General features: G+C 38.3%; 1 protein-coding gene across 7 annotated transcripts in view; it reads right to left on the bottom strand.

Annotated features, from left to right (window-relative positions):
- Positions 1-27,272, bottom strand: part of SYNE2 (spectrin repeat containing nuclear envelope protein 2) — a 317,663-nt gene that overhangs the window by 53,260 nt on the left and 237,131 nt on the right. For all 7 annotated transcript variants that reach the window (XM_065941349.1, XM_065941346.1, XM_065941351.1 and 4 more), the window contains exons 77-92: positions 26,100-26,273; positions 24,174-24,305; positions 20,483-20,679; positions 18,977-19,109; positions 17,548-17,730; positions 16,985-17,131; positions 14,848-15,024; positions 13,001-13,156; positions 11,309-11,461; positions 8,563-8,733; positions 7,962-8,092; positions 4,758-4,962; positions 3,285-3,464; positions 2,503-2,631; positions 469-623; positions 217-361 (exon numbers count right to left, since the gene is read on the bottom strand). In XM_065941349.1, coding sequence (XP_065797421.1) covers positions 217-361; positions 469-623; positions 2,503-2,631; positions 3,285-3,464; positions 4,758-4,962; positions 7,962-8,092; positions 8,563-8,733; positions 11,309-11,461; positions 13,001-13,156; positions 14,848-15,024; positions 16,985-17,131; positions 17,548-17,730; positions 18,977-19,109; positions 20,483-20,679; positions 24,174-24,305; positions 26,100-26,273 — 2,568 coding nt within the window. The remainder of the gene's footprint in view (positions 1-216; positions 362-468; positions 624-2,502; positions 2,632-3,284; positions 3,465-4,757; positions 4,963-7,961; positions 8,093-8,562; positions 8,734-11,308; positions 11,462-13,000; positions 13,157-14,847; positions 15,025-16,984; positions 17,132-17,547; positions 17,731-18,976; positions 19,110-20,482; positions 20,680-24,173; positions 24,306-26,099; positions 26,274-27,272) is intronic.

The raw sequence follows: 27,272 nt of genomic DNA, 5'->3' as shown, positions 1-27,272 counted from the left end.
ATAAAACAGAGTAGCAAAACAAAATTTGGAAATTTATGAAATGTGTGTGAGTTTTGCAAATGATCAACCGACAACTGAATTTGCTTAAAGACATATATTCTGTGTTTAGGGACTGAAGATTGATAGGTATTCTGCGTATTTTTACTGAAATCTCTCATCCCCTGACTACCGCCCCAGGGAGAGGGGGACAGAGTGGCAGAGCATGGGTTTATTTACCTCATGCGTCTTCTGCTGTTCTAGAAGAGCGGGGAGGCTGTCAGCCATGTTTGCCTTGAGTGTCTCTTCTATCTTCTCCAAAAGCTGGACCCACTTTTCACAGCAATGAAGAAACTTTTCATTCAGTCCAATTCCTTGAAGCTCACTGCAAAGGTTTAAAAACAGAACGGAGCCACATAACAATGACATTACTGCGCTCAACTGTCAATTCTACCATAACTGAAACAGAAGGCAAGAGCTGGCCGTTCTGACCTGCAGCGTTCCAGCGCCGTGGCCGTGGCCCGGATCCACTGCCTGTTCACATTCTGTAATGTCTTCACAGCCATGTCACTAAGTGGGAGCTTGAGGCTCACTTCGTTCAAATGCTCAATATCAGGTGACTGGGCTGTCAGTGCCAGCACATGATTCTATGAAAAAGAAATTAAATTCCAGATTTTTGGATGCCATTAAGATACCTAGATGGTGGAAAAGCCTCAGAAATCCCAAAGGCCTTTCTTATCTCAAAGATGAGGGAAGGTAAAGGACTTGCCCAAAGTCACACAGCTAGTGTGTGTCAGAATTGGACCTGAACCTAGACCTGTCAACTCTGTGACTTTTCTAGAATAAGCTGCACACATGGCCAGAATCAAAACAGCCCAGGAAACAGAGAGTGATTTTGGATTCCTGTTTTTGAAGAAGATGGAAATAAGCTTTCATTTTTTTTTTTAAAAGGATCCACACTAGACCTTCAAGTCCCATTTAGTCTGCCAACAACTTGACTTTCAACAGATCATGCAATTTATTTACAAAGTAAATGAAAATTCAATCCCTGAAATAACCCTAGCAAAGCATGATACTTAAACATCCATATTATGGTGATATCACAGGAAAGCAAACTCACCAAAATTTTATTTTTAAAACAATATTCTAGGGACAGCCTCTAGGTCAACAATGTATTCAGCAAACATCCTTCACAATATCCATGTTCTCACTACACAACTCTGCTCTAAGAGTCTAGGTCAGGGTTAGCAAACTTTTTCTGTTAAGGGCTAGATCATAAATATTTCAGCCTTTTATAAGCCATACGATCTCTGTGGCAAACATTCAGCATGAAAACTCCCATAGACAGTACATAAACAGTGGAAGGCCATGGCTATATTAGTGACACTTTATTTACAAAACCAGCTGGGGGCTGTATTCAGACCTTATGCCATAGTTTGCTGACTCGTAATTTCTGAATACTGGTCCTTAGGATCAAGATCCAGAATTCTTTAATTCTTCATTCATTTATATTAACTATACTAAACTTACTAAGGTAATAAAGAAGGAAAAAATACCATTAATTTAATAGAGTATTTTACTTTTTGATCTTCTACTAACCAGAAAAATTCATTTAATCACAGCATCCAATTGCTAGATTATTCTAGTTCACAGAAACTAACTAGCAAAGACTTTAAGATTTAAAAGTTTACTGAAATTATTGAGGCATATTACTAAAATAAATCTCATGACCCAGTATTTCCATTCCTGGGTGTATAGCCAAAAAAAAAAAAAAAACCCTCCAAAACACAAATTCAAAAAGATACGTGCAACCCAATGTTCATAGCAGCATTATTTACAATTGCCAAGATACAGAAGCAACCTAAGTGTCCATCAACAAATGAATGTATAAAGAAGATATGGTACATATATAATGGAATACTGCTTAGCCATTAAAAAGGACAAACTTTAGCCATTTGCAACAACTTGGATGAATTTGAAGGGCATTATGCTAAGTCAAGTAAGTCAGAGAAAGAAATACTGTATGATATCACTTATGCATGGAATCTAAAAAACACAACAGACTAGTGAGTATAACAAAAAAGAAGCAGACTCACAGATAAAGAGAACAAACCAGAGGTTACCAGTGGCAGGGCCAAGGGCAATACAGGAGCAGAGGAGGGGGAGGATAAATTATTGGGTTTAAAATAGACTCTAGGATATACTGTGCAACATGGGGAATATAGCCAATATTTGTAAAAACTGTATATGGAAAGTAATCTTTAAAAATTATATTATAAATTTAAAAATTAAAAAGGGAAATAATTGACAAATAATTGTATATATTTAAAGTGTAAAAAAATAGAATAGATCTCTATGTTGTCATACTTTTCTAGACACTAGGGAAAATAGGACAAGAATGAATGACACATCAGTGACTGTTGTTCAAGGGTTAGGATGCACATAGATTCTATAACATGACAGTAAGTCACTTTTTTTATCCTATGGTGAGCCTGAGTCCTTAGAAATAACCAACATTGGCAATACCAGGAATAAGTCAGGATTTCCTTCTTTTTCTTGCTGGTAGAGTTTATCCAAATTCTCTTCTTCATGTGTAATGAGACCTTTTAAAGATTCCAACCGGTCCCCAAAGTCCTTGAACTGTGATAGAACAAACTAGAAAAAGAGAAGTTTTCATCAGAAACAATTTTCATGTGCATCTACAACAGAAGCAAGCAGAGCCTTGTGATAAAAGTTCAAGTTGTTTCCAGCCCTAAGGAGTTCATTATCAGCTCATTATCTTGAATATCCAGAACATCTCTGATATTTGCTTTGTGCCTTTGGTAAAGTACTAAGCCTTCACAGGGGTGAACAGACCACCTGCTTGACAGGGGCATATAGAAGAGTCCTGCTAGTTAAGTGTTTTCCCCACTGTGTGATACTGGAGCTCCGTGGCCTTCTGTTCATCTTTTTGAGGGTTCATGAACTGAAGGCTTTTCAAAAAGAGAATAAACTATGCCACAAATGGCCATGCTTTAAGCAGCCATTCTGTGACTCAGTTACCCCACCTGAAGATTCAAATACTGTGTGATCTGAACAGTATATAAAATATATCCCTTTAACATGTTCAATAAAGAAGAAATGTGACTGAAGAATCACATGACTGCAGAATCGTGTCAAATGGTAGATATGTTTAGGGCTTCTTTATTCTATTGTTTCCCTAACATGCAGCCCACAAAGCACTAATAACTGTCACTTCATAAGATACTAGGAATTGTGGGGAGTGCGCAAGTGTCCAAGACTATAACTTGAATGGAAAAAATAAGAACCTCAAATTCATTTGTTTTCACAAGCAGCATCTTTTCCAGGTAGGAAGCTCTCTGGAGGGAATGCATTTGACCAGACAAGAGCACATGGGTGTTGGACTCTGCAGGTTGTGGGAGTCGATCCAGGAGAGTGGAATTTTGGAGAAAGGCCTCTTTTGTCTTCTGTACATCACACTGCAGCTCCTGGAGGATAAAAAGTGATTGTAAAACATTCCTCTTCTTTTCCCAAAACAAATTCCCACCTCATGCCACTCCACCAACGTCTAGAAGAATTTCTGCCCTGAAATTGTGGGTGTGGCTTTTTTTTTTTTTTTTTTTTTTACTATTTTGTTTATTATTTGGCTACACCAGACCTCAGTTGTGGCATGTAGAATCTTTAGTTATGGCATGTGGGATCTAGTTTCCTGAAGAGGGGTCGAAACTGGGACCCCTGCATTGGGAGTGCAGTCTTATACAGTGGACCAGCAGGGAAGTCCCTACTGTTTATTTTAAAGAGCCAGAAAAGCTAATGCTTCTTTATGTGATGCATATCACTGGTGCTAGTTTGAAATGTATCAGTTCAGAGCTAAAAGTGACCACGGATAAATAAAGCCGGGGCTTCTAGTTCATAGAAACTGGAGATGACTTTGGTAGAGTCTTATGAGTTCTATTTCTAATCATCGAACACTTTAGGGATCTGCTTTAAGGCATTTAAAGAATCAATCCAACCCTTTTCTCTGTCTGAGACTTTGTAACATAAATGGATTCATATGCAGGGAGTGTGGAATCTCACTGAACAAGCCAATTTTAGAACTGATTTTGGAAATATTGCATCTATGTGAATTTCTTTTTTTTTTAAACAACAGATTAGATAGAAGTTGATCAGAAATATGACTCATATCTATTGAATTCTTGTCTCTAGCTGATATTTATTTATTTGACCTATAGTATCAAAAGATACAAAATGTGTCTGGTCACCTAATTTAACATTAAAAAGTATTTACTCTATAGCTATTCATTAACATAATAGAATAAAACCACAGAGAAAAGTATATAACTCTTAAATATTAGTCTAAAAATCATTATTTCCACAGAAAGGCCTTATTAACATGGGGGCAAATCTATGATTCTTTCTAAATCAAGAGATTCAACATCTGCTTCTCAGATAACCACATTCAGCTGGTACACTTCTGCTTTAATTGCAGACTTTGTACGAGGCCTCTGCCTTAGAGATTTACCTGCTAGAGTGAAAGAGGAGACTTGGAGGGAGGTGGTCAGGTGCCCTTGACTCCGCTACCCACTGCCAGACCCTCACTGAGCTCCACTGCCCGGCTGCCCCAACCCCACACGTCCCTGTCCTGCCCGTGTCCCACATGGACCGCTCACACCCCTTTCCTGACCCGCTGCTCCCTGCCTGTGGCCTGTCTACTCCCTGGGTCACGGCCCTGCCCATCAGGCGGTCTTGCCCTCGGTTTTCCCAATGGGCATAACGCCTACCTTTGCCTCCTGCAGGGCCGGGGGCAGGATCTCCGCCAGGTTGTTCCCAGATGTGTTGATGTTTGCGAGCTGTTGGTACTTGTTTTCCTGCTGCTCCAGCCTTGCTGCAGCTTCAGCGTGAGCACTGTTACATGCCTTCCAGAGTTGCAGCAGGCTCTGGGCCCTCTGCAACTGGTCTGCAATGTCTTGGTTTACCTGAGTCCACCTGTCAGGGCAAAATAAGAAACAGGACCCCCATCCATCTCTTCCTTTGCAGCAAAAGCAAATGCATACTCTATCCGTTAAGCTAGCAGCAGATGAATTAAGAAGACACCGTTGAATGCCTTTTCAAAATGAATGCTATCATCAGTATATAAACAGAATTCCAACAGAATTCCAAGTTAGGATATTTCATTGACTTTACAATTTTCAACAAAATCTGCAAAATTTGTGACTGGCAGGAAATATCTATTGTATTATGAACATCTCTTAGGCAAAGGTGAGGAAAAGTACCAAACTGTTTGCCTGATGAAAATTTCTCCACATGGGAAGGGTTCCTGTTTCATAAAGCAGGTCTTCAGATAGGCCTTATTTAAAATGTATTTATGTCAAATTTATTTTCTAATTACAAAAGCAACAGTTTCCTTATAAAAAAGTAGAAATTAAAAAAATATACTTTCCTATTTCTCAGCAAAGGGTACTTATTTTCTACTATGTTCTACATTTTTTAATGTTTTACTGTTTTGTAGAAATATGTTTTGTTATAGGACTAATTTCTTTGTGAATTGAGGGGAAAAAAATGGCAGATATTACCTGGTACTTGATAATATTTTGTTCTTTAGAGAAATGTTACTTCCTGTGTATTCTCTTAGTACTTAGGCTGATTTGCAGCAGAAAGTTACTTGGTGCAGACTGATCTTAATCATATGAGAAAATTGTTCCCAGGTGTGCCCTTCAAAGGATGCTAGCACACTGTCTATGAGGGCGGGCAGCAGTGGGGTACTCAGGCCCCAGATTTACATAGCTGGTCTCCATGAGGACCAGGCTAAAACATAAAATCACCTTTGGATTCCCGGTGAACATAACTAGAGCTGTTGATGAAGCCTAGTTAGATATCTCACTTTTGGAGTAGATACCACCAAATTATGCTGCTGCTGCTAAGTCACTGCAGTCGTGTCCAACTCTGTGCAATCCCACAGACAGCAGCCCACCAGGCTCCTCTGTCCCTGGGATTCTCCAGGCAAGAACACTGGAGTGGATTGCCATTTCCTTCTCCAATGCATGCATGCATGCTAAGTCGCTTCAGTCATGTCTGACTCTGTGTGACCCTATCTATGGACAGCAGCCTACCAGGCTCCTCTGTCCACGGGATTCTCTAGGCAAGAATGCAGGAGTGGGTTGCCATTTCCTTCTCTGGATTATAAACAATGGCAAATAATAAAAGTATTTTTGTATCCATGAAAATTAGCTAATTTTGTGGGGCTGGCACATTCATTAGTTGTATGAATTTTTTTGGATCTGAGTTGTACTGTCAAACTGCTACAAAAACTAAAAATCATAATAAGAAAAACATTTTCTGTAATACTTTTTTCATTTTATTAAATTGAAAAGTTAAAAAAAATGTAGAAATTAAAAATTTGTTTTTAATCCATAATATGGACTATAACATTCTGCCTTCCTTTCTCACTTAACTTAAAAAAATTTTGTCATGTTAATAAAAAATAAGCCTAATTTTAAATGGATGTACATAATGGTCTATAAATGGTCTGTTTTTTAATTGCCAGTTTCCAATTTAGTATGAATATTGAAGTAATTTTCAATTTTTGCTTCCAAATATAACACTCAGATACAACTTTATTCAAAGGTTTTTTTCTGTATTTAAAGATATTGGTTTTACACTAGATTTTTTAAAGAGAATTATTGGGTCAAAGAATATAAATATGTAAATATTTTTAAGGTTATAGGTGTATGTTCAAACTGCTTTCTGAAAACACTACAATATTTACATTCTCACCTGAAGCAAGTGAGAATGATTGTTTCACAATATCAGTGACCCCGCTAAATGGGTGAAAAAGGTAAAAAATGGCATAATTGCTTTATTTTTATGTATGTCACAAATTGTCTCAAAACCATCTGTTTTAAAAATAAGATTTCATCCAATTATAAATACAACATATGCTCATAACCCTCCACAAAACATGTATGTTTAAGTCTATGCACACCTATATTGAGATTATCTACCTATCTACCCACCTATCTATACAGAGGAAGTAAAAAAAAAAAAAATCACCTGATATCTCAGTAACCTAGAGGTAACTACCATGGGCATTTTAGTGGCATTTTCTTCAGTCTTTTCCAATACGACAGCTGATACATTCCTGTATTAACAACTGAATGAGTCTGTGCAGTGGTGACAACCCAGTCCCTTTAATAGCAACCTGCAGCACCACCAAATGTTTTGAGGGTGGTCTCAATACTGTATGTGCAATCAGATATGTGTCTGTGTTCCTCTTTACCCTCCCTTCTGCCCCTCCTTCCACTAAAGACTGGATCACGAGCTCAGAACACCACCGCAGGGTGCATAAATGTGGTGTCGCTTATTCAACACTTGTTCCAAGTTGGTTCACAGGAGAGGCTGAATGTGCATGGAGAAAGGATGGAGAAGATCACTGAGGGTGGCTTAATCTCATCATCACTGATGCAAATCAGCTTTGAGCCAATCTTCATACCCCATACAGCAAAGGCCTCAGAATTAAGCAGGGCCACCCTCTTCAGAAGGAGCTTTCAATCATAAGCAGGTCATCAAAGAATTCCTCCGAATCTCACAAATATCTCCTGAGAGGTACTCTAACATCCCCTTTCTTCCACTTTATAATGTTTCCAGTAAGACAGGTTGCCCTTCTGGCCACCCCTCAGTCCGTTTCTGCCTGCTTTTTTAGTGCCTGTGAGGATCACATCGGGCATTTAGCCTCTATCCACTGAAAGTGGCTATACTAGGGCTGTACTTACTTCTAGATTGATTATATCAAACACTTGTACAAGGCAAGTACAATAGCCTTCACAACACCAAATCTTACACGAACTAGATCCTTCCAAGCAGGAGAGACCAGAATATTAGGAAACCAGTTATCTCAGATGATTAAGAAGGCTTAATAAGATGAAAAAACCTTATTTATCTTTTTTGAGAAGATTAAAAAAATCTGCTCTATCATTCTTGAAGCATACCTTGTGTGAGTATTTTGGCATTTCTCTTGAATTATTTCAGCAACTGAGGGGCAGTACTCTTTGAGTTTTCCAATCACCTCCTGGAGTTTCTTCCAACTCCCTTCACTGCTCTCAGCTTCATCTTGAAGAGTCTAAGAGGACAGAATACGTATGTCAGCTTCAGAACGAACTGGCCTCATCCAGAGACACTTGCCACTATATCACAATAATATTAACACTCAAACCTTTATAGGACAGCCGTAAATTATTAGAAATATGAAGAAGAAAACCAAGAAGGCATTCTTTCATTTGAGGCTAGAACTTAAGATTGTATGCTTAAAAAAAAACAAAAACCAACACTCCAAACCAAAACCTTTAAATTGTGAAATCATATGAACATGAAAGATGAAGAAAAATTCACAATATGTATTTACAAAGTTTCACTCATTGGGTACATGTAATTCATTTTGAAATTTCAAGTTATACTTTTGATGCTGCTGTTTAAAATACTGTTTCACGTTTCTCTGTGGAAAACATAAGAGCAATTGTGTCCACATCTATGCTTTCTTCCACTGGAGATTTTCTGCCAATAACGCACTGTGCCAAGACATGGTTAATTTACCTGAAGGTTCTGCACCTGGCACCTTAAAGCCTCTAATGATAAAACCACAGGCTTGCTGTGTTCCATGCAGTACCAGAATCGGATTGTCATCATATTCACTTCCTCATAGAGTTTATCATAAATTTTCCACTCCTGTAAAACAGACTGCGTGGAGGTCTTGAGCTCGTTGACCTATACAAAAAAGTAGAAACATATTTAGGAAATCATCAACGATAGGCTTGCTCATCTCTTTTTTTCTCTTCTAAGGACTCTACCACTGTATCCAAGTTAGGTATTTTAATTTCAGAGTGGAGCTTTGATGATTCACTGAAGGTGGGCAAATGAATAAGAAATATCAAAGAAGGTTAAGTTTTAGAATAAGTGAATGGAAAAAAGCCCTAAGACCAGAAGGATCAGCATGGATCCTTCAGCCTACAGAGGGGCAGACCAGGGGAAAAACACTGAGTGAGGAGTCAGAATCTGAGATTTCACATTTCAGTGACACCCTATTCACTTTCTGACCTTGGGCAAGGTATTTAATCCTTAAGTCTGCTTTTTCATCCACAGAACAGATAAAAGAAAACATAAAGAAAGAAGTAGTGTTTCTGAAAATGCTCTGAAAACTATAAAGCATTATAAATGTAATGGGTTACCTGGGTTAACTGGCACTTAAATCTGGTTACTCCTGCAGAGCAGGCATAAATTGAAGGGGAACATGCTTGGCCAAAATGATGAGCAAGTGCAAAGTGAGAGGAAATGCAATGGTGGCTGTATTTTATCCTTCAACGTGTTTTGATAACTAGGAAAAGTTGAAATTTGAAGCATTTAAATGATTCCTGATACAACTGAGAATATGTAAGTGCAAAAATTTTTATGTATTATGTAGAGAAGAACACTTATATCGCAACAATAAAAAGACAACCAACTAAAAAATAGACAAGGGATTAAATAGACATCTCTCTAAAGAATATATACAAATGACCAACAAGCATATGAAAAGACACACAACATTCACAGTCATTAGAGAAATCAAAACCACAAGATACCACTTCACAGCCACTAGAATGGCTATCCTCAAAGTTTGATAAAAACGAATGTTGGAGAGATCAGGGAAAAACTGGAACCCTCATACATTGCAATGAAAACATAAAGGTGTGCAGCCTCTATAGGAACATTTGCCATTCCCTCAGAAAGTTAAATGCTGCATAGAGTTACCATATGATCTACTGATTCTACTCTTAAGTATATACCCCAGAGAACTGAAAGCATACATTTGTGGAAAAAACCTACACACAGTCTCAGTAGTGTAGGAGGTTTCAGTGTCTTCATCTCCTTGTCAACACTTGTTGCTCCATCCTTTTATTACAGGTATCCTTGTGTAGGCTGAAGTAATTTGAGGGTAAGAACAATTTATTTTCTTGTTTATCACTGTACCCTTGGCAATGAGCATCAGTTCAGTTCAGTTCAGCCACTCAGTCGTGTCCAACTCTTTGCGACCCCATGAACCGCAGCATGCTAGGTCCCCCTGTCCATCACCAACTCCCGGAGTTTACTCAAACTCATGCCCATCGAGTCAGTGATGCCATCCAGCCATCTCATCCTCTGTCGTCCCCTTCTCCTCCTGACCCCCATCCCTCCCAGCATCAGGGTCTTTTCCAATGACTCAGCTCTTCACATGAGGTGGCCACAGTATTGGAGTTTCAGCTTCAGCCTCAGTCCTTCCAATGAACACCCAGGACTGATCTCCTTTAGGATGGACTGGTTTGATCTCCTTGCAGTCCCAGGGACTCTCAAGAGTCTTTTCCAACACCACAGTTCAAAAGCATCAATTCTTCGGCACTCAGCTTTCTTCACAGTCCAACTCTCACATAGTGCCTCACAAAAGATACGTTAACAAATGACTCACAGAAGATAAGTTAAGCTCATCCCTAGTTTCCTGCCTGAGTTCTCAGGGAGGAATGAGACTGAAGGTTACCTATGGATTTCATTTATAGAGGTTGCTCCCAATTCTCTCTTGAAACAAACGGTTGAAAGTAGATTTTAGTAAATGACAATAATCCACAATGAGGACTCTCTGGGAAACAAGGACACACTTATAATAGGGTACTATTGACAGTTTCTCCTTCCAATTGTGGGGAGATGTCAAAGTTGAAGAGTCTGAGGATGACTGTCCTTTTTCTCTTGGTGCTCTTCTCCTGGAAGGGGTAAATGCAGACTTTGACATGCCTTTGACACAATCAGCAGATGTCTTCCACACTCCTCTATGCTCTCTCTTCACCACATGCCATCTCTCCCCACCTCTGGAGTTTTTCCTATGCTGACCATGCTTCTAGCTTAACAGAGGCTACATGGGACAGAACCACTCCCCGCCACCGCCCCGGGGCATCTCGCTGGAGTGGGCAATCTGAGCTGCTTCTTCATGGCTGTTCCTGTATATCTGACCAGCAGACAATGCTAGCTGCTCTGTAGGGTTTGGGGGATAGCTGGAGACACTTGAGTATGTGAGTGTTTTAGACAAAACAAAGATAACCAAGTGAACTTCAAGCTTGCCAAGGATGTGGGAATTTGGTGATTTTGCCTCTAATTATCCAGTGAAGGGGGAAAAAAAGCCCATGAGATTTGAAATAGGTTTCTCTACTTTACTTCAGTATTTTTCTCAGCAATTTTTCAGGTTTTGGTATAGAGCAAGTATTTACCAATAAACAACAAATAAGATAAAAGAAGAATATCTGAAAAGAAATGGTACACTTTGAATGAATTCTAGTACCTGGTTCATAACATTGTTTCTCTTTTGAAATAGTTCATCAATTTTGGATGCTGTGTCTTCCAATAGTGGCACTGTCCCACTCTCCAAAGTCGGGTGATTTTGTCTCAACTCATCCAATGCTTTGGATTTAATTGCAAGTTGATTTTCTATATCCTGGTAAGGCCAGAGGAAAAAGGTTTTCATATGTGCAATATTATAAAATAATTAATAAGGGTAAGAGATAGCAGTATGCACTTTTCAAGTAAAAATGCCATTAGAATATATAATAAAATAACATTACACAAAAGACATTTTAATCATATGCCACTGTTCAATTTTTACAATGAAATTTTACAATATGAATTTACACAATTACAGGATGATTTTTTACAAATATTTCAGTTATTATGTGGCTCTAGAGTAGACTCTTTAGAAGAGTCTAGGTAGCAAGCCCTTATCATCATGGAATAGTAGAAAGAGTTTAGGAGATAGAGTCTCCATTCCATATCTGCCCTGTACTGGCTGTTGGACCAAGCATAAAGTCATCAAACCCCCAACCTGCGTTTTCTCATCGGGAAAATGGTGATGACATCCCAGGCATGAATAAGTTAGAACTCCAGTGAACCCAGGGTGGCCTGTTGGGGGTGCTGTAGGACTGAGTTTCCAGTCAGGAGTTGTATGTGAGGAAATGGCAACCCATTCCAGAATTCTTGACTGGAAAATCTCATGGACAGAGGAGCCTGGCAGGCTACCGTCCATGGGGTCGCCAAGAGTCCGACACGACACGGTGACTGAACAACAACAAACAACAAAATGGAAATGGCTAGCGGGTAGTCAGAAACGGGATATGACCATCTGAAAATGAACGACACCATGTGATGGTGTTGTCACCCATATTCTATTGAGTATCATTTTGCAACCTTCTAAGTAGAATTGGGGTCTGAGCTGACTTTCCACCCAACAGTGAGGAGTGTCACGTCTTCATGTAGGCGGTGCAGAAGCCGAGGAGCCTGGGGACGGCTCCCAAGAAGAGTGACACAATCAGGGCAGTGGGGAGGGAGGGTGAGGGACCTTATAGACTGAGTGACCTGGAGAACGACGACTGGATGATAAAAGGGCACAGCCAACACGCTCCAGTCCAAACGGGATTTAGACAGGGTCTCCAAGGGAAAAAGCACCCCTTTTAGAACACATTACACAGTAGGTGAAAGAAAACCACTGTCCTCTGAAGAAACAGAATGAAATAATGAAAATCATGGAGACCAGAATAACTTTGTAAACAGTAGATAATTAATAAAAACACAAATATTGGAAAACATCTAAATCAAAATTCCCTTGCAACTTTTTTTTTAAATTTTGGCCACACCATGCGGCCTGTGGGATCTCAGTTTTCCTACCAGGGAGTCAACCCGGGCCACAGCAGAGAAAGCAGCAAATGCCAGCCACTGGACTGCGAGGGAACTCCCAACATTTTTTTCTTAAGAATAACATTCAAGTCTCTTAAGAACCACAATAACCATGAAAATACCTTTTTCTGCTCATCAAAAAAAAAAAAAACAAAAAAACAAAAAAAAAACCACATGGACATTTCTCTATTTTATATAAGAAAGTAAGGACCTGGGGTTGGAGGAGAACCCTGAGAAACTGCAGCAGCTTGAGTTGCTCCCTGGGGGAGGAGGGGTAGCTAACAGCCCGAGTTGTGAACCTTCTCACCTGACAATCCAGAAGCGTCTTCTGTACCGAGATCACATTTTCAGGTTTTTGTAAAGTTTTCAGTCTCTCCTCTTGGGCCTCCATCCAGTTGTTCAGAATCTGTATTTTGTTTTCATTCTCAGTGATACTTTCCAAAAGTTGTTCTAAATGTTGTATCTACCAGTTATGAATAAGAAAATAAAATTTTCTTATGTTCAACTACATGCTTTAAAATGTGAATGTCATGATATTTTTAAGAGGATACTTTTGTTTCCTCTCCTATTTATAACATTTTGCATAAGATTTCCCAATAATTTTTGGAAGAAAGATTCATAAACCAGGAAATAAGAATTACAATCTCCTTTTTTAAAAAAAAATCTGACATTTGAAATGAAAAGTAACCTGCTAAGAATACTGGCTGTTCTGGAAGGCCACAGTATCTTTGGGAAACAGACTCATGTTGCTAACACTCAATATTTTTTCACTGTATCATCTATTGATATATGTAAAGCTTAAGAAAATGTTCTTTTTTCCAGACTCTCTTTATTAGACTCACTTAAAAACTGTCAGTATAAAGAATATCACAAATAATGCATCAACTTAATAAAGTAATATTTTTTCAGTCTGGTTCTCATTTCTAATGCTCACAAAGTTTATTAGGTTACAATCACAGTATCTATAAAGTTTAATACTCCTTTTCATATGCCACAGGCACTTGCTGTGGCATGACTTGCATTCACTTAAAAGGCTGCCCAATATCTCATCAAATGGACACCATATGATTAATTATTAATATTTCTCTCAAGTTGGAAATTCAAGGAGTCTACATTTTTCACCAGAATAAGTAATGTTGAATTGAACACTTTGTGCACATATCTGTTCCTTTTCAAAGGACTATCTACTTTAGATAAATGTATAAGAAGTAGATTGCTGTTTTAAGAAGTAAGATGATTATTATGGTTCTTGAAATTTTCTGAAGGCTTTCCAAAGGGTATTGAAGCCATTATCTGCAATGCATGAATGTGAAAGCTTTGGGCTTTTATCTTTAACTTGTTCTAGTTTAGTAAGCATATAATGTTGTTAATGTTTATTTCAGCTGTCAAAGCTGTAACCTTTCCATGTTTATTTGCTAAGTATAATTTTCTCTTCTGTAAATTATCTGTTCATGTTCTTTATTCATTCATGTACTTAATTATATAAATCTATTTGTATGCATTTTGTACACAACATAGAAATCAACCAATTTCACTGTTATATATGAATATTAAATATTTTCCTAACAGTAGGTTTCCTTAGTCTTTTCAGTCACGGAATAAAAATCTAACAAGAAGTCATATACATTTTTCTTTCTTTTTATAGTCCTTCTAAAGCTGAAATAGCTTTGCTGCTTTTGAACATCTACTTTCAAAGAAAATGTCAAAACCTCTGACCATTTAGTAGCCTCATGCAATACTTGACATCTTCTTAAATAACATGTCTCTTCTTTACTTGCCTAATTCAATTTCCCACCAAGATATCACAAAGAAATATTAAAAACTATTTCCCACTCTTAAATGCACCAATGGAGAATGCTGGAGCTCTGGATTTAAAAGGGGCTAGAATTTAGATGATTATTAGGTTTGACTGTAAGTTAACCACACAAATGCCCATTTATTTATTTATTTTTAGTTTATTTATTTTTGGCCACTCTGTGCAGCACACAAGATTTTAATTCCCTGACAAGGGATTGGATCTGCACTCCTTGCAGTGGAAGGAGACTCGTAACCATCCAGACCACTAGGGAAGACTCAAAATGTCTTTTTAAATTTTTCAGAAGGTGGAATTTTGCGAAGGCCAAATCATATATCAAACTGTGACCATGAGCTCACCTTGCTATTCAGGGCTCCGTGCACCCGTTGCCACTGGCGATTCATCTCTCCCAGGTGCTCTGCAAACTCCGTTCTCTCATAGCGCTTACTCTCTACGTCACAGGTGCTTAACTGCAGTAATGACTGGTTTACAAAGTCAACTATCCATTGTTTATAGTCCATTTCCATTCTAAACTCCTAAACCAAAGAAAGCAAAATTAAACCACCAACGCCTGAACTGAAGTGGGTTAGAGGAACTGGACCTCCCCTTTGTTGTGCTGCAGGAGGCCCCAGGCTGCCACTGGCTCATCAAGGGGCACCTGTCTACCCCTCCCCAACCCCATCAGGTGTCTGCTTTGAGTGGAGAGTCTTATTGAGAATTACACATTTCTGGAACAGAGAGACTCATGGCTTTCAAACAGGCGGAAAAATCAAAGATGGCACCATGGATGGTAGTAGAATCATAGGAATCAAAATCAAGACCCAAGATCTGACAAGGGGTTCCTATAAGAGGCTTCCTGAGAGCCACACTGGAATTCAGAGTCATTCTGTGGGCTCATGGAAATGACCAGATGAGAAGTCTGAAGTTAAAACTCTCAGAAAACCCAGGACACCTTTAAGGAACTCTGCCAGTTTAGGCAGCTTCTCTGTTCCCCTGGGGACTGTCTAGGGAGCCTCTGAGTTTGGATGACTTTAAGTTCTAGATCAATCCTAAACCCTCCTAGGGCCAAGCCTGTTTCTTTCAAGTCTAATATTTGTTGGGTTTATCCTGGCAAATTTGAGTACTTCCTTTGGAGACATCTAGGGGGAAAACCAAGTTATGTGCTAGGTTGCTAGGGCCTGTGAGAAAAATACACATAGTCCCTCTACAGATTCTACTACTCACTGAAGTTAGGATGGGATAAGAAGTAAAAAGAAAATCCTTACTAATATCTTGGTTTGTGGCTAAGCCATTCATTTTCTGCCTGTCCTAAATCATTTCAGTTGTGTCTGACTCTTTAAAACCCTTTGGACTGTAGCCTGCCAGGTTCCTCTGTCATTGAGATTCTTCAGGCAAGAACATGGAGTGGGTTGCTATTTCCTCCTCCAGGGGATCTTCCTGACCCAGGGATTTAACCCACATCTCCTATATCTCCTGCATTGGCAGGCAGGTTCTTTACCAGACCAGAGGCTAGATCTATTAGCCTATGAGGTCTTGGAAAGCAATGACCAGAGCCTTCATTCATCTCTGTGTTCCTAGTGGCAAACACCTTGCTGGCACACAATAAGTATTTGCATGTGGCTTGTTAAATGTTAGTTAAATCTACTCGAAATTGCATATCATGGAGAAGTCCACATTCCTATCTATTTGTAGAAGGATATCAAGTTTTCCTTACGCATTTTCTTATCCAAGGAACATTTACTTAATACCTATTGAATGCCAGGTATTGTGCTAGGTGTGCTGTTTTGGGGAAGTAAAGGAGAAGCCCCTGCTCTCAAGAAGTGAAGTCAAGGTGAGGAGATGGGCAAGTAAGGAAACATTGGGTTGGCCAAAAAGTTCATCCCAGTTTTTCCATAAGATGTGATAGAAAAACTGGAACAAACTTTTTGGCCAACTCAATAATTATAATACTGGGTGATAGTAACTATTGATAGCACCATGCAGACACCTAATCCTGGAAAGTAAACTGATCTGGCAGGGGAGAGTCAGATTTCCAAATGAGGAGACACTTGAACTGACTCTGGAAGGATGACTAAGAAGATTCCTACGGCTAAAAGTGGGACACCAGAATTCCTAGGCCAAAGGTACAGCACATACAAAAACATGAGTGGGAGAGCCCCAGGAGCAGTGGAGGGACCACAAAGGACTTGGTTCAGGCGGAGTTCAGGGTTTACATGGAAAAATGAAGAGATGAGGCTGGAGAGGAAAAGAGAGGCCAGAGCCAGTTGAAATCTCGGATTCGGTACTGTGGTGATGGGAGCTACCAAAAGAATTGGGGCAGGATAAGAGCAAGTATACTAACTTCTCTCTTTAGAATCATCCACCATCACATTCCCCACCAATAGAATCAGCTTTTCTAAATTATATTCTACATGTCTCTTTGTTCAGTATTTCTTTTCTGACAGACTTGCCTTCTTTATTTCATGAAATGGCTTCTGGCTTTTTTTGGATAATTACCTTGTACTTCTGAAGAAGATTTTTAACTTGAGATGCAGAACTCAGTGAATGCTCGGAGTCTTCATCTTCAGTTTGATGTTCCACATTGTTCATACAGTCAATCATTTCCATGATTGCTTTACGAGACGGCAATTTCTCCATCTGAAGCTGCAAAAACAAAATGATTTCCATTTAATTACCTGCAGTTAACAAAATGAATCAGGGCGTCACTGACGATGATATCTAGTTTGATAAAAGGTCACACCACATAATTATGCAGGTTACTCACGAAAACAAACCCAGCATTCAAGCTCAGAATAAGTGACCCCAAAACAATGACAATGACCTTCACATAAACTAACACAGTGGTGCAGATAAACTGGGAAATAAAGTAATTAAGCCTGATTTCTCTCTTAAGAAAGATCCCACTGGAGGAGAGTCCAGTAATTAAGACCTATATTCAGTGGTGCCAGAGAAAAAAAAGGTGGTGTCAATGAAAATTATTGAGTCAGAGAAATGATTTTAAAAGAGTTGTGCCTTAACAAATGGATGCTAATTCAAATGCTGGGTCTTTGAATACTTACCTGGTGAAGTTTTTCTTGGATGTCTGGAAGCTGAGTTATGAGCACTGTCCATTTTTGTTCAAATTGTGCCAAAGAAGCTCTCAGTGTTGCCGTATCAGCTTCCTTCAGGTGAAGGAGTTGGTTCCCAGTACTTAGAACTGCAGTCTTCAAGGAGGACTTTTCATCAACTTCCTTTGAAAACTCCTAAAAGCAAACAGTTTTAAAATTTAGAAACATTTAAGGACTTCCCTGATGGTCCAGAATCTGCCTGCCAGTGCAGGGGACATGGGTTTGATCCCTGGTCTGGAACGATTGCACATGCTGCAAGTACTGAGCGCATGCACCCTAGAGCTTAAGCTCTGCAACAAGAGACGCCACCATAGTGGGAAGCCCGCACACCACAACTAGAGAGTACACCCTGCTTGCCACACTAGAGAAAGCCCACGTGCAGTGACGAAGACCCAGCACGGCCAAAATTAAATGAAAATAATAAAAAAGAGAAACTTTTAATATATAAATATGGCAGGGAGTAATTAAGAATCAGAATAGCTGATTAGAGTTCAAAGCTAAATAACTGAATTCAAATAGTAAATATTTATATGTATATGCGTGTATGTATATATGCACACACACATTTTTCCTAAATGTCAGGCACTGTTCCAGGCATTAGATATATGGTGGGGAACAAAAGAGATGAAATGAAATTCCTACCCCTTGAGGGGCTTGTAATCTAATGGATTATTGTTTTTAAAAATAGCCAAATCACTTCAACTTTAAAAACAAACTATGGAACACAGCACAAAGTTCATACTAAGTGAATTAAATGCAACCAATTTTCTAAAATATTTGAAAATATTCCTGTGTACTTATAAGCTTTTTCCAAGTATATTTAAGAAATCTTTTCACTTTAACATCAAAATGAGTGTGGCTACAAAATATGAAAAGTGGAGAAAAGACTAAGAGAAAAGACAAACAGGTCTCGGAAGTATAATTTATATTACAAAAGTTACTACTCTTTCTTTAAAAAAAAGAAGACCTTAAAACAACAGAACAATAACATTTAAGTGGAAATATCAATTCTGTAAGAACAATTTAAAACCATGTATTTATTAACTAGCATGTATGAATTGATTATCTTGTGAGGTTTTGGGGCGGAACTGGTGGGAAAGATATTTTCTGCACTTATGAAACATGTTCCATGTCAGAGTAAGTTTTAAATTTATATATATTTTATAGGGCCAATAAAAAATACCTTATCAGTATTATAAATGTAAAATCAATAATATAAACAAATAGTTCTAAGTCTGAAGGATACAGCTGCTATTAGCCCAAGTCTTACTCCTTATCCACACATAAAGCTTATGGAGACGAAACACATCAACTCTCATAATTTTCCCCTGCTATTTACAGCCAACCAATAATTATTCAAGCATATTCTATTACAACTTACAAAAAAATTGTTTATGTTGCTTCTGATTGTGTCCAGGTCCTGAGACACATTGAGGGACTGCTCTTTCCAATAGTTCAGAGTTTGCTGAGAAGATTCCAACCACTTTGTTAACTGATCTGAATCTCTGTTATAACTAACAGGAGCAAAGCGAGAGAGAAAGGAAATAAGAAACAATATGCAACAGCCGCATATTTTCTTCTGTTTCACTGTATGATTTCTTGTGTTGACCAACCCTGGTATTCAGAAAAGAATTATGATTTTTTTTTAAGGATTATATACCCTGTTTCATTCCAGACCCCAAATCTGATGCTTCTATCATTTTCTATGATTCCATAATGACTAATCAAGAACAAAGAGGCATTTTAAAGTCTAAAATATTCTTTAAAAAACTTTTGATAGCTATACCAAAATAAACCCACAGGTAAGGAAAGAGATTATTTTTATTCATCAAATGTTCTCTATAGATTTGTGTACAATAAAAATATAACCAACATTTATTTATTATAAGCTGTATTACTATAAGCTGTTATTATTTATTATAAGCTATATAACAGCAAATTGCTGTTCACTGGATGCCAATATATCTGATAGAATGAAAATATCCAAGCAAAATGCTTTCCTTCTGGTAAACTTCTAAACTTCTTTAGGTTAAGACAGCCCCCTAAGAGGCAGGGAAGAGAATCAGGTTAAACATTCTGTGTTTTCTACCTTCCTCAAGGGGTTCAAGAGTGAAATAAGTCAGAGAAAGCCAAAGAGCACATGATAATCATTTACATGAAGATTCTAAAATACGATAAAAATGAACTTATTCACAAAATAGAAACAGACTCAGAGACAGAGGAAACAACTTGTGATTACCAAAGGGGAAAGAATAAATTAGGAGTTTGAGATCAACATAAACACAGGACTATTAATATATATAAAATAAATAAACAATAAGATCCTACTGTATAGGACAGGAAACTATATTCATTATTCTATAGTAAACCATAATGGAAAAGAATATGAAAAAGAACACATACATATATTACTGAATCACTTTGCTATACACCATAAATTAAGACAACATTGTAAATCAAGTATACTTCATAAAAAAAAATTTTATAAAAGGTTTGAGCTGTTAAAGCAAAAAAAAAAAAAATTCTTTGAAGAACTCCAAAGACTTTTTCCAAACTATTCCATTAGCTAAAATTATTTTTAAGATCTAAAAAAATTTTGGAAGAATGTAGGAAAGAGCAACATTATGACACAAAGGTAACATGTATATAATTTTATAACATAACTCCTAGTTTTCATAGAAAACTGATTACACATTATCCTGAGTCCTATGAACCAACATCAGAGACTCTAGATCCCATTTAGCCTGGAAGAGGGACCCAACTGCTTTAGATGATCAAAAATTGTACCACAGGGGGATGACATGTGAAATGTGGCTGACTGCAGAACCCTTCTGAGGTCTTATTCCACAGCAAAACCTGACACTAATCAATCCTTAAGAAAACATACCTAAGCAGATGCTTGAGAAGCGTTTGTAGTCTGTGTAGCTCATGATCAATTTTTTTGTTTAGGGACAACCACTGCTCTTCCAGTTTTGCAATCTGGCCCTCTAGTTCAGGACAGTTCACAGATGCAACCAGCTGTTTACCTTCATTCAGAGTCTGGTAAAGCCGGGCATGCTTCTCATCCATGTTCCTTTTTATTTGCTAATAAAAATAAAGTCATAGATTGAATTACTTAAAATTAAATCAGCCAGTCAACTCAAATATCTCATGAAAAACCTACAGTTGAGGCTACTGAAGAAATAATAACACACAGTCAATATGGAAAACAGTTTGGAGGTTCCTCAGAAAACTCAAGATAGAATGATCCAGCAATTCCACTCCTGAGCATATCATCCCTGGACAAAATTATACTTCTGGGCAAATCCCTGGACAAAACTATACTTCTGGGCATATCCCTGGACAGAACAATAATGGGGGGAAGATATGTTTCTCTCATGTTCATAGTAGCATTGTTCACAACAGCCAAAACATGGAAACACCCTAAATGTCCATCGACAGACAAAAGGATAAAGAAGATGTGGTGCATATATACAATGGGATATTACTCAGCCATGAAAAAGAATGAAATAATGCCAACTGCAGCAACACAGCTGCAACTAGAGATATCATACTAAGTGAAGTAAGAAAGAGAAAGACAAGTACCATGTATCACTTATATGCGGAATCTAAACTATAGCACAAACGAACCCATATACAAAACAGAAACAGACTCACAGACATAGAGAATAGACCTGTGGTTGACAAGGGGGACAGGGTGGAAAGAGAAACATGGATTGGGAGTTTGGGACTGGCGGATGCAAACTATCATATTTAGAATGGATAGACAAGGTCCTAATGTATAGCACAGGGAACTATATTCAATATCCTGTGATACACCATAATGGAAAAAATATATATATTAAAAAAGAATGTATATATGTATGTAACACTTTGCTATACAGCAGAGATTGGCACAACATTGTAAATCAACTATACTTCAATTAAAAAAAAGAAACAATAATACTTTCCTAATCCTCAAGCCTCTTGCAGTCTGTCTGAGCATAATTAACGGATTATTATCTTTCATGATGAGACTATCTAGTGCATTTCTCCTGCATAGACTTAAACATACAATAGAAAATGAAAATTCACAGATTTAGAACTGATCATTTAATTCTTTCACCTAGAAACTAAAACGGTGACAGTCTTCAGGGCACAGTGAACTTGCACATAGTGTTTGTGTGACCTAAGGATTACTCTGTAAATCAAGAAATTTTACATAGAAATCAGGATTTCCTGTGACTCTGGGAAAACAGGAAGATCTATTATAGCAAGCTCCTTTAGAAGAGGCTGTTCTCCTGGGTTCTCCTCCACTGCTGTCCCCACCAGCCCTCAAATATTCATCCACTCAGCTGCCCTTGTTTCTGTTCTCTTGTCTGGGTCCCTGGAAGCATTTTACCTAGCCAGGTAGGTAGGGGTTATTCTTTAGACCCAAATAGTAGGGGGAAAAGTTCACTTGGAGATTCTTCTGAATATAAGGACTCAGGAGGGAGAAAAAAGAGGACTTCAGAAGAATAAATTAAAACAGTACACTGCTAATTCAATTCCATGAAAAGAAAAATAAAATTCTTCAAAACTGCAAATACAATGATCCCCTGAGGAGAACTCTTTAAAAGCAATTATCTCCTGCAGTTGGGTTCAGCTTAATGACATATCCTGACAGTTACTTAAATTTAATCCTAAAAACTAAATTATGGCCAAACAGAACATTTGCTATTTTCCAACTAACTTACGCCTTTAAAAAATTATTAAAAATTCTACCTCCAATCCCTTTCTAACACTCTAGTTGCAAATCCCTCTTCCTGCTAGAGTCTGCAGGCTAGAATAAACTGTTCAATGTTAGTTTAAAAAAATAAATGGTTCTAATTTTCTAAGCCTTTAGTGCAAGACACTTCATCTTTAGAGTAGCTCTGAGAAGTTTTAATTTCCTCATTTTGTCCCCGAGAGTCAGGCTGCACTAGTCACTTGGCCCATGAGGTGACAGCCAGCATTGAACACGGTCTGTTCAACTCCAGAGGTCACACAACTGACTGAGCCTATATTCCCAGCCCACAGATGTCCCCCAGACAAGATATATACAAACTTCCCCATGACACAGGAGACGGATAACAACCTTAGGACTGCTGTCAGCAAGATGGGCTTCACTAGATATTCTGTCTTCTTTTAGTCTGGCAGATGTATTTAAAAGTCTTAGAACAATTCTATCATTTTTAAAAAGATTTCAAGCTTAACAGAAACACAGGTTATAGTTTAAGGCAAGGGTCCCTAACCTCCTGGTTGTAAAGGCTGAGGATCTGAGGTGGAGCTGATGTAATAATAATAGAAATAAAGTGCACAGTAAATATAATGCGCTTGAATCATCTTGAAACCATCTCCTCACCCATGAAACTGGTCTCTGGTGCCAAAAATGGTGGGGACCACTGGTTTAAGGTATACAGCTACTCTTGGAGAAATAATCAGGCTTCTATCAGGTTGGCTAATGTGAACTGTTTCTTAATCCCACGAGGTTTAAGAGCTTTATTTTCCACTGCATTCTCTCAGCTGTTCAGATGGTACCTTCTGCACCCCTAGGCTAACAAAGAATTAAAGAGCAGCTTCTTATCCCAGAAGACTCAGATTTATGTTGGAGTTTGGCTCAATATGTGAAGATGGTGAAGAGATCAATTGAAACTTTCAAGACACCTAGAGAGCATAACTACAGCATTCCAGCCTCTGGAAAATGCTCCTTGTAGGAGCTTAAGTGCCTCCAAGGAATGCTGGCACACTGCCAAGTAATTCACGTTTTCATTTTTCATCCAGTCTGGTCAGGCAACAAACCTGCTTGTGAAGTTTTAAAGTGGATAATTGATAGCACACACACACACAACTAATCACACAACCAGATTCTGACCACATACATTCTAAAGTAAAAACTAAGCATTTCAAGTTTCTGTCTAAAATATTTAGAACCTGTTCTTACCTTGTAGGTCACATTCTCAATGGCACTCGAAAATCATGCTAAGGTTGTATCTTTTCTATGGCATTGAAATCTGAGACACAGAGACTTCGATCATAACAATACCAAACGTTACACAAGAAAAAATTGTGTCTGAAAGACACAAGTCTGAAGTCTCTTTATAATGCTGGGGGCAGGTAACAGATTGTTGTTTTCCTCATAGGCCCTGTCCAATCAGGGCTTCACTTGTCATAAGACTAAAAATATGTTCAGAGGCGCATAGTTGGCAAAGTTCTTCTCATACTTTAGCTCATGTCCACACCTGCTGACATCCACCTCCAGAGACAGGTAGAACAAGCTTGATTACCTCCATTCTATAGACAAAGACACTGAACCTTAGGGACAGAAAGCTGACAGAGTGCTCCATGACAGTCAGGACTCAAACCAAGGTCCCGACCCCACGTCAGGCACATGGTTACACAGAGAAGCCCACAAGCAAATCTGCAGTTCTCCCAAAGACGTCTCACTGTGAGTTGTTTGAGCAACATTTCATTTCAATCCAAATCATTCATCTTCAAAATCAAGTACTTTAGTCAAAACACAATAAAAACACAAAGTGCTTCAGATCATGACTTTGATGGTTTAAGTGGAAGCAAAATACCTGGTAATATGAAATCCTTTCCACTAATCTTTCCTCCGTCTCTTCTACCAAACTCACAGAGGGCAATGTAGACATAAGAATTTCCAGGTCCTTTTCAAGAGATGCATAGTTTTCATCAAATTCTTCCCATTTCTAGAGAATCAAAAACACATGATCACCAGGGGGCTTAGTTCCAGAAAGGGATGAAATTAATCTCCCAAACAAAAATGAACTCTGAGACCATACACAATTAAAGCACAGATTCCAGGGGTTTCAGAGATATAACCCACCCTAATAAGAGCTCATTGGAAGGACTGATGCTGAAGCTGAAACTCCAGTACTTTGGCTACCTCATGTGAAGAGTTGACTTATTGGAAAAGACCCTGATGCTGGGATGGATTGGGGGCAGGAGGAGAAGGGGATGACAGAGGATGAGATGGCTGGATGGCATCACCGACTCTATGGACATGGGTTTGAGTAAACTCCGGGAGTTTGTGATGGACAGGGAGGCCTGGCGTGCTGCGATTCATGGGGCGACTGAGCGACTGAACTGAACTGAATAAGAGCTCAGCGTCTGGTGGAAACCAATTCCACGTTCACTGCTGTGTGGAAAAGGTTTTAAAAAATCCAGGTGGTACTAGGGCTTTATGTGCATCTCATCAAATTGAGTAGGGAATAATAGGATTAAGTTAAAATGATACTCTCAACATACGCCTCTGTGGAGATCTCAGAGGACTTTTATTAAGTCCTTTCATTAAGCACTTTTATTAAGTGCTAACTTTTAAAGTTTTTCAACAGAAGCTCATGTTAGGCTGTTCCCAGCACTCCCTGCTCCAACTCCCAGCCCACTGAACATGACCCAACCCATTACCCTCGCATGCCGCTCAAAGGAGTGATTTGAGAGGCTGTGAGCTCACACTTCAGCAGGGGAGTACTACTGCCTTCGCCAGAGTCTGCCTGGTCCTAGCACTCTGTTTCCAGAGAAGCCCACCTCTGGGGCCTTAACCCTCAACAGAGCTGATTTATGGACACAAAATACTACCTGCTGGAAAACGAACCACCTCATTAATTCTTATACCAAGTGAAACAGTGGGTCACCTGAAAGTCAGGGATACTCACTGGACTCATGGAGTCTTTTTTCTTTTCTTTAAACTTAACTTATAATTTATTTGGCTGTGCTGCATGGCATGTAGGATCTTAGTTTCCTGACTAAGGATCAAGCCTGTACCCCCTACCTTGGAAGCCCAGAGTCTTAACCACTGGATCACGAGGCAAGTCACTCATGGAGTCTTTCTTTTTTTAAACACCATGAACTATTACTATAAGTACCAACTTGACATACTATTAGAAAATTAATTTTATTAGCATAAAATAATACCATATCTTATTATCACATTAAAAAGTTGAGTATTTCTTTATTTTATGTACTAATATCCACCATGTTTAAGAAGTGAAAATTTCTTAAAAAAACTGAGAAAGAGCTTTCTGAAAACTATTTCTTAAAACTATTTCTATTTCTTAAAACTGAGAAAGAGCTTTATGTAAGCTGAACTTTTTTCTTTGAATCAGGACAGGACTGGCATAGATCTATACTTCAGCAGCAGAACATCTGGGCTTGTCCTCTTTGGGATGCACAGTTTCAGAACCACTGATGTTTCATGAAATGATCTCATTCAAGACCTCAAAGTGCTTCCCATTTTGTTTATTTGTACAGTCCTTGAAGGCAGAAAGATGCTGTGCAATCCCTAACTGATGTATAGGAAATCTCAGCTAATATTTCACTGGGGGAGCAGCAGTAGGCACTGGAACAGGATTCCACATTCCTCATTGCTGGTTCTCACTTAACTACTGCTTAATAATAACCAGATACTTGTTTTCGAACCTAGAGGTGGTGGTTGAAAATCCAGAATTTCTGGCTTAAGTGCAAAATTTATGAAAGCCACATACCTGTAGTAAACTCTGTAGCTTTATTCCATATTGGTGTGACTTTTCTTCTAGCAATTTAACTTCTTTAACAAGTTCTGCCCCAAATGTTTCTTTCTTTTGCATTAAAGAAGGAAGCATTTTGTTGGAATATGTTTGGATCAAGAGCATGTCAGCAACAAGCTTCTGGAAAAAAAGCTGTGAAATGAGATGTTGACATTTATTTATTTTTACACTGTGAAAAGCCTTAAAATTCAAGTTTTTTCAACATGTTATACTGTCATATTTATTTTCTAATCCAAAATTCCAGGACAGCCATGTAGAGTCAATTCATGAGAAAACAAACCAAAAATTGCCTATGTATCCACGGTCATCAAATACTAATGGAATTTTAACAAATCACAATGAAAAATTATTCTTGATAATATTTCCCCCAAAACTATCAATATTAAAGGGCAAATATTATTAATTAGGCAACTAAAATTTCCAGTGAGATTTTCCTATATCAGAAATTCCAAGTTTTAAGAAACTTTTTTTTTTTTTAATTTTTTACCAAAAAGTAGATGTTGATTTGGTTGATTGGTTTCAAGACAATAAATTGGATGGATAGACGTGTGAGCCCAAGAAATTCACATCACATATTCAATAGCCAGGGGTTTCTAAACTTTGGTTCTAACTTCTACTCAATACAATGGTTAAATAAAGGAAATTTCTTGATGGGGGTCTATTGGGATTCTGGTTGGTCAAAGCTCCTAGAATAGCACTTTAAAACCTTTAAAGAGAAAGGCTTTCCTTCACCTGGTTCACTATTTATAGTCAGCTGCCCCCTCTAGTTATTTTGGGGGCCTCTTATTAGGTGAATCCCTTTTCTTATTCCCTGAAAGGGATACATAAAAGGGTCTACCATAAGGTTTGAGACATTGCATATATCAGCTCATATATTTTCTCCTCTTCCCCTCCATTCCTTATACAATATTTACCTTTGAATTTTTCCTAAAGTCTCCTTATCAAAAACCTGGACTTCAGCTTGTTGAAAGCAGGAACTGTATCTTACACCTTTATTATCAGCACTTGAATTACTACATATCTCTTGTTGGTTATCATGAGGTTTTGTTTAATGAAATGAATGGAAAGCAAAAGGATTTGCTGTAGCATTATACTACATATACATTTGTAATTTATTTATTTCTTTTGATT

Source organism: Muntiacus reevesi, chromosome 7 (genome assembly GCF_963930625.1).
Source record: "Muntiacus reevesi chromosome 7, mMunRee1.1, whole genome shotgun sequence".
Classification (NCBI taxonomy): Eukaryota; Metazoa; Chordata; class Mammalia; order Artiodactyla; family Cervidae; genus Muntiacus; species Muntiacus reevesi.
Note: the sequence above shows the minus strand (reverse complement) of the source record. Positions and strands in the feature narration are given on the sequence as shown.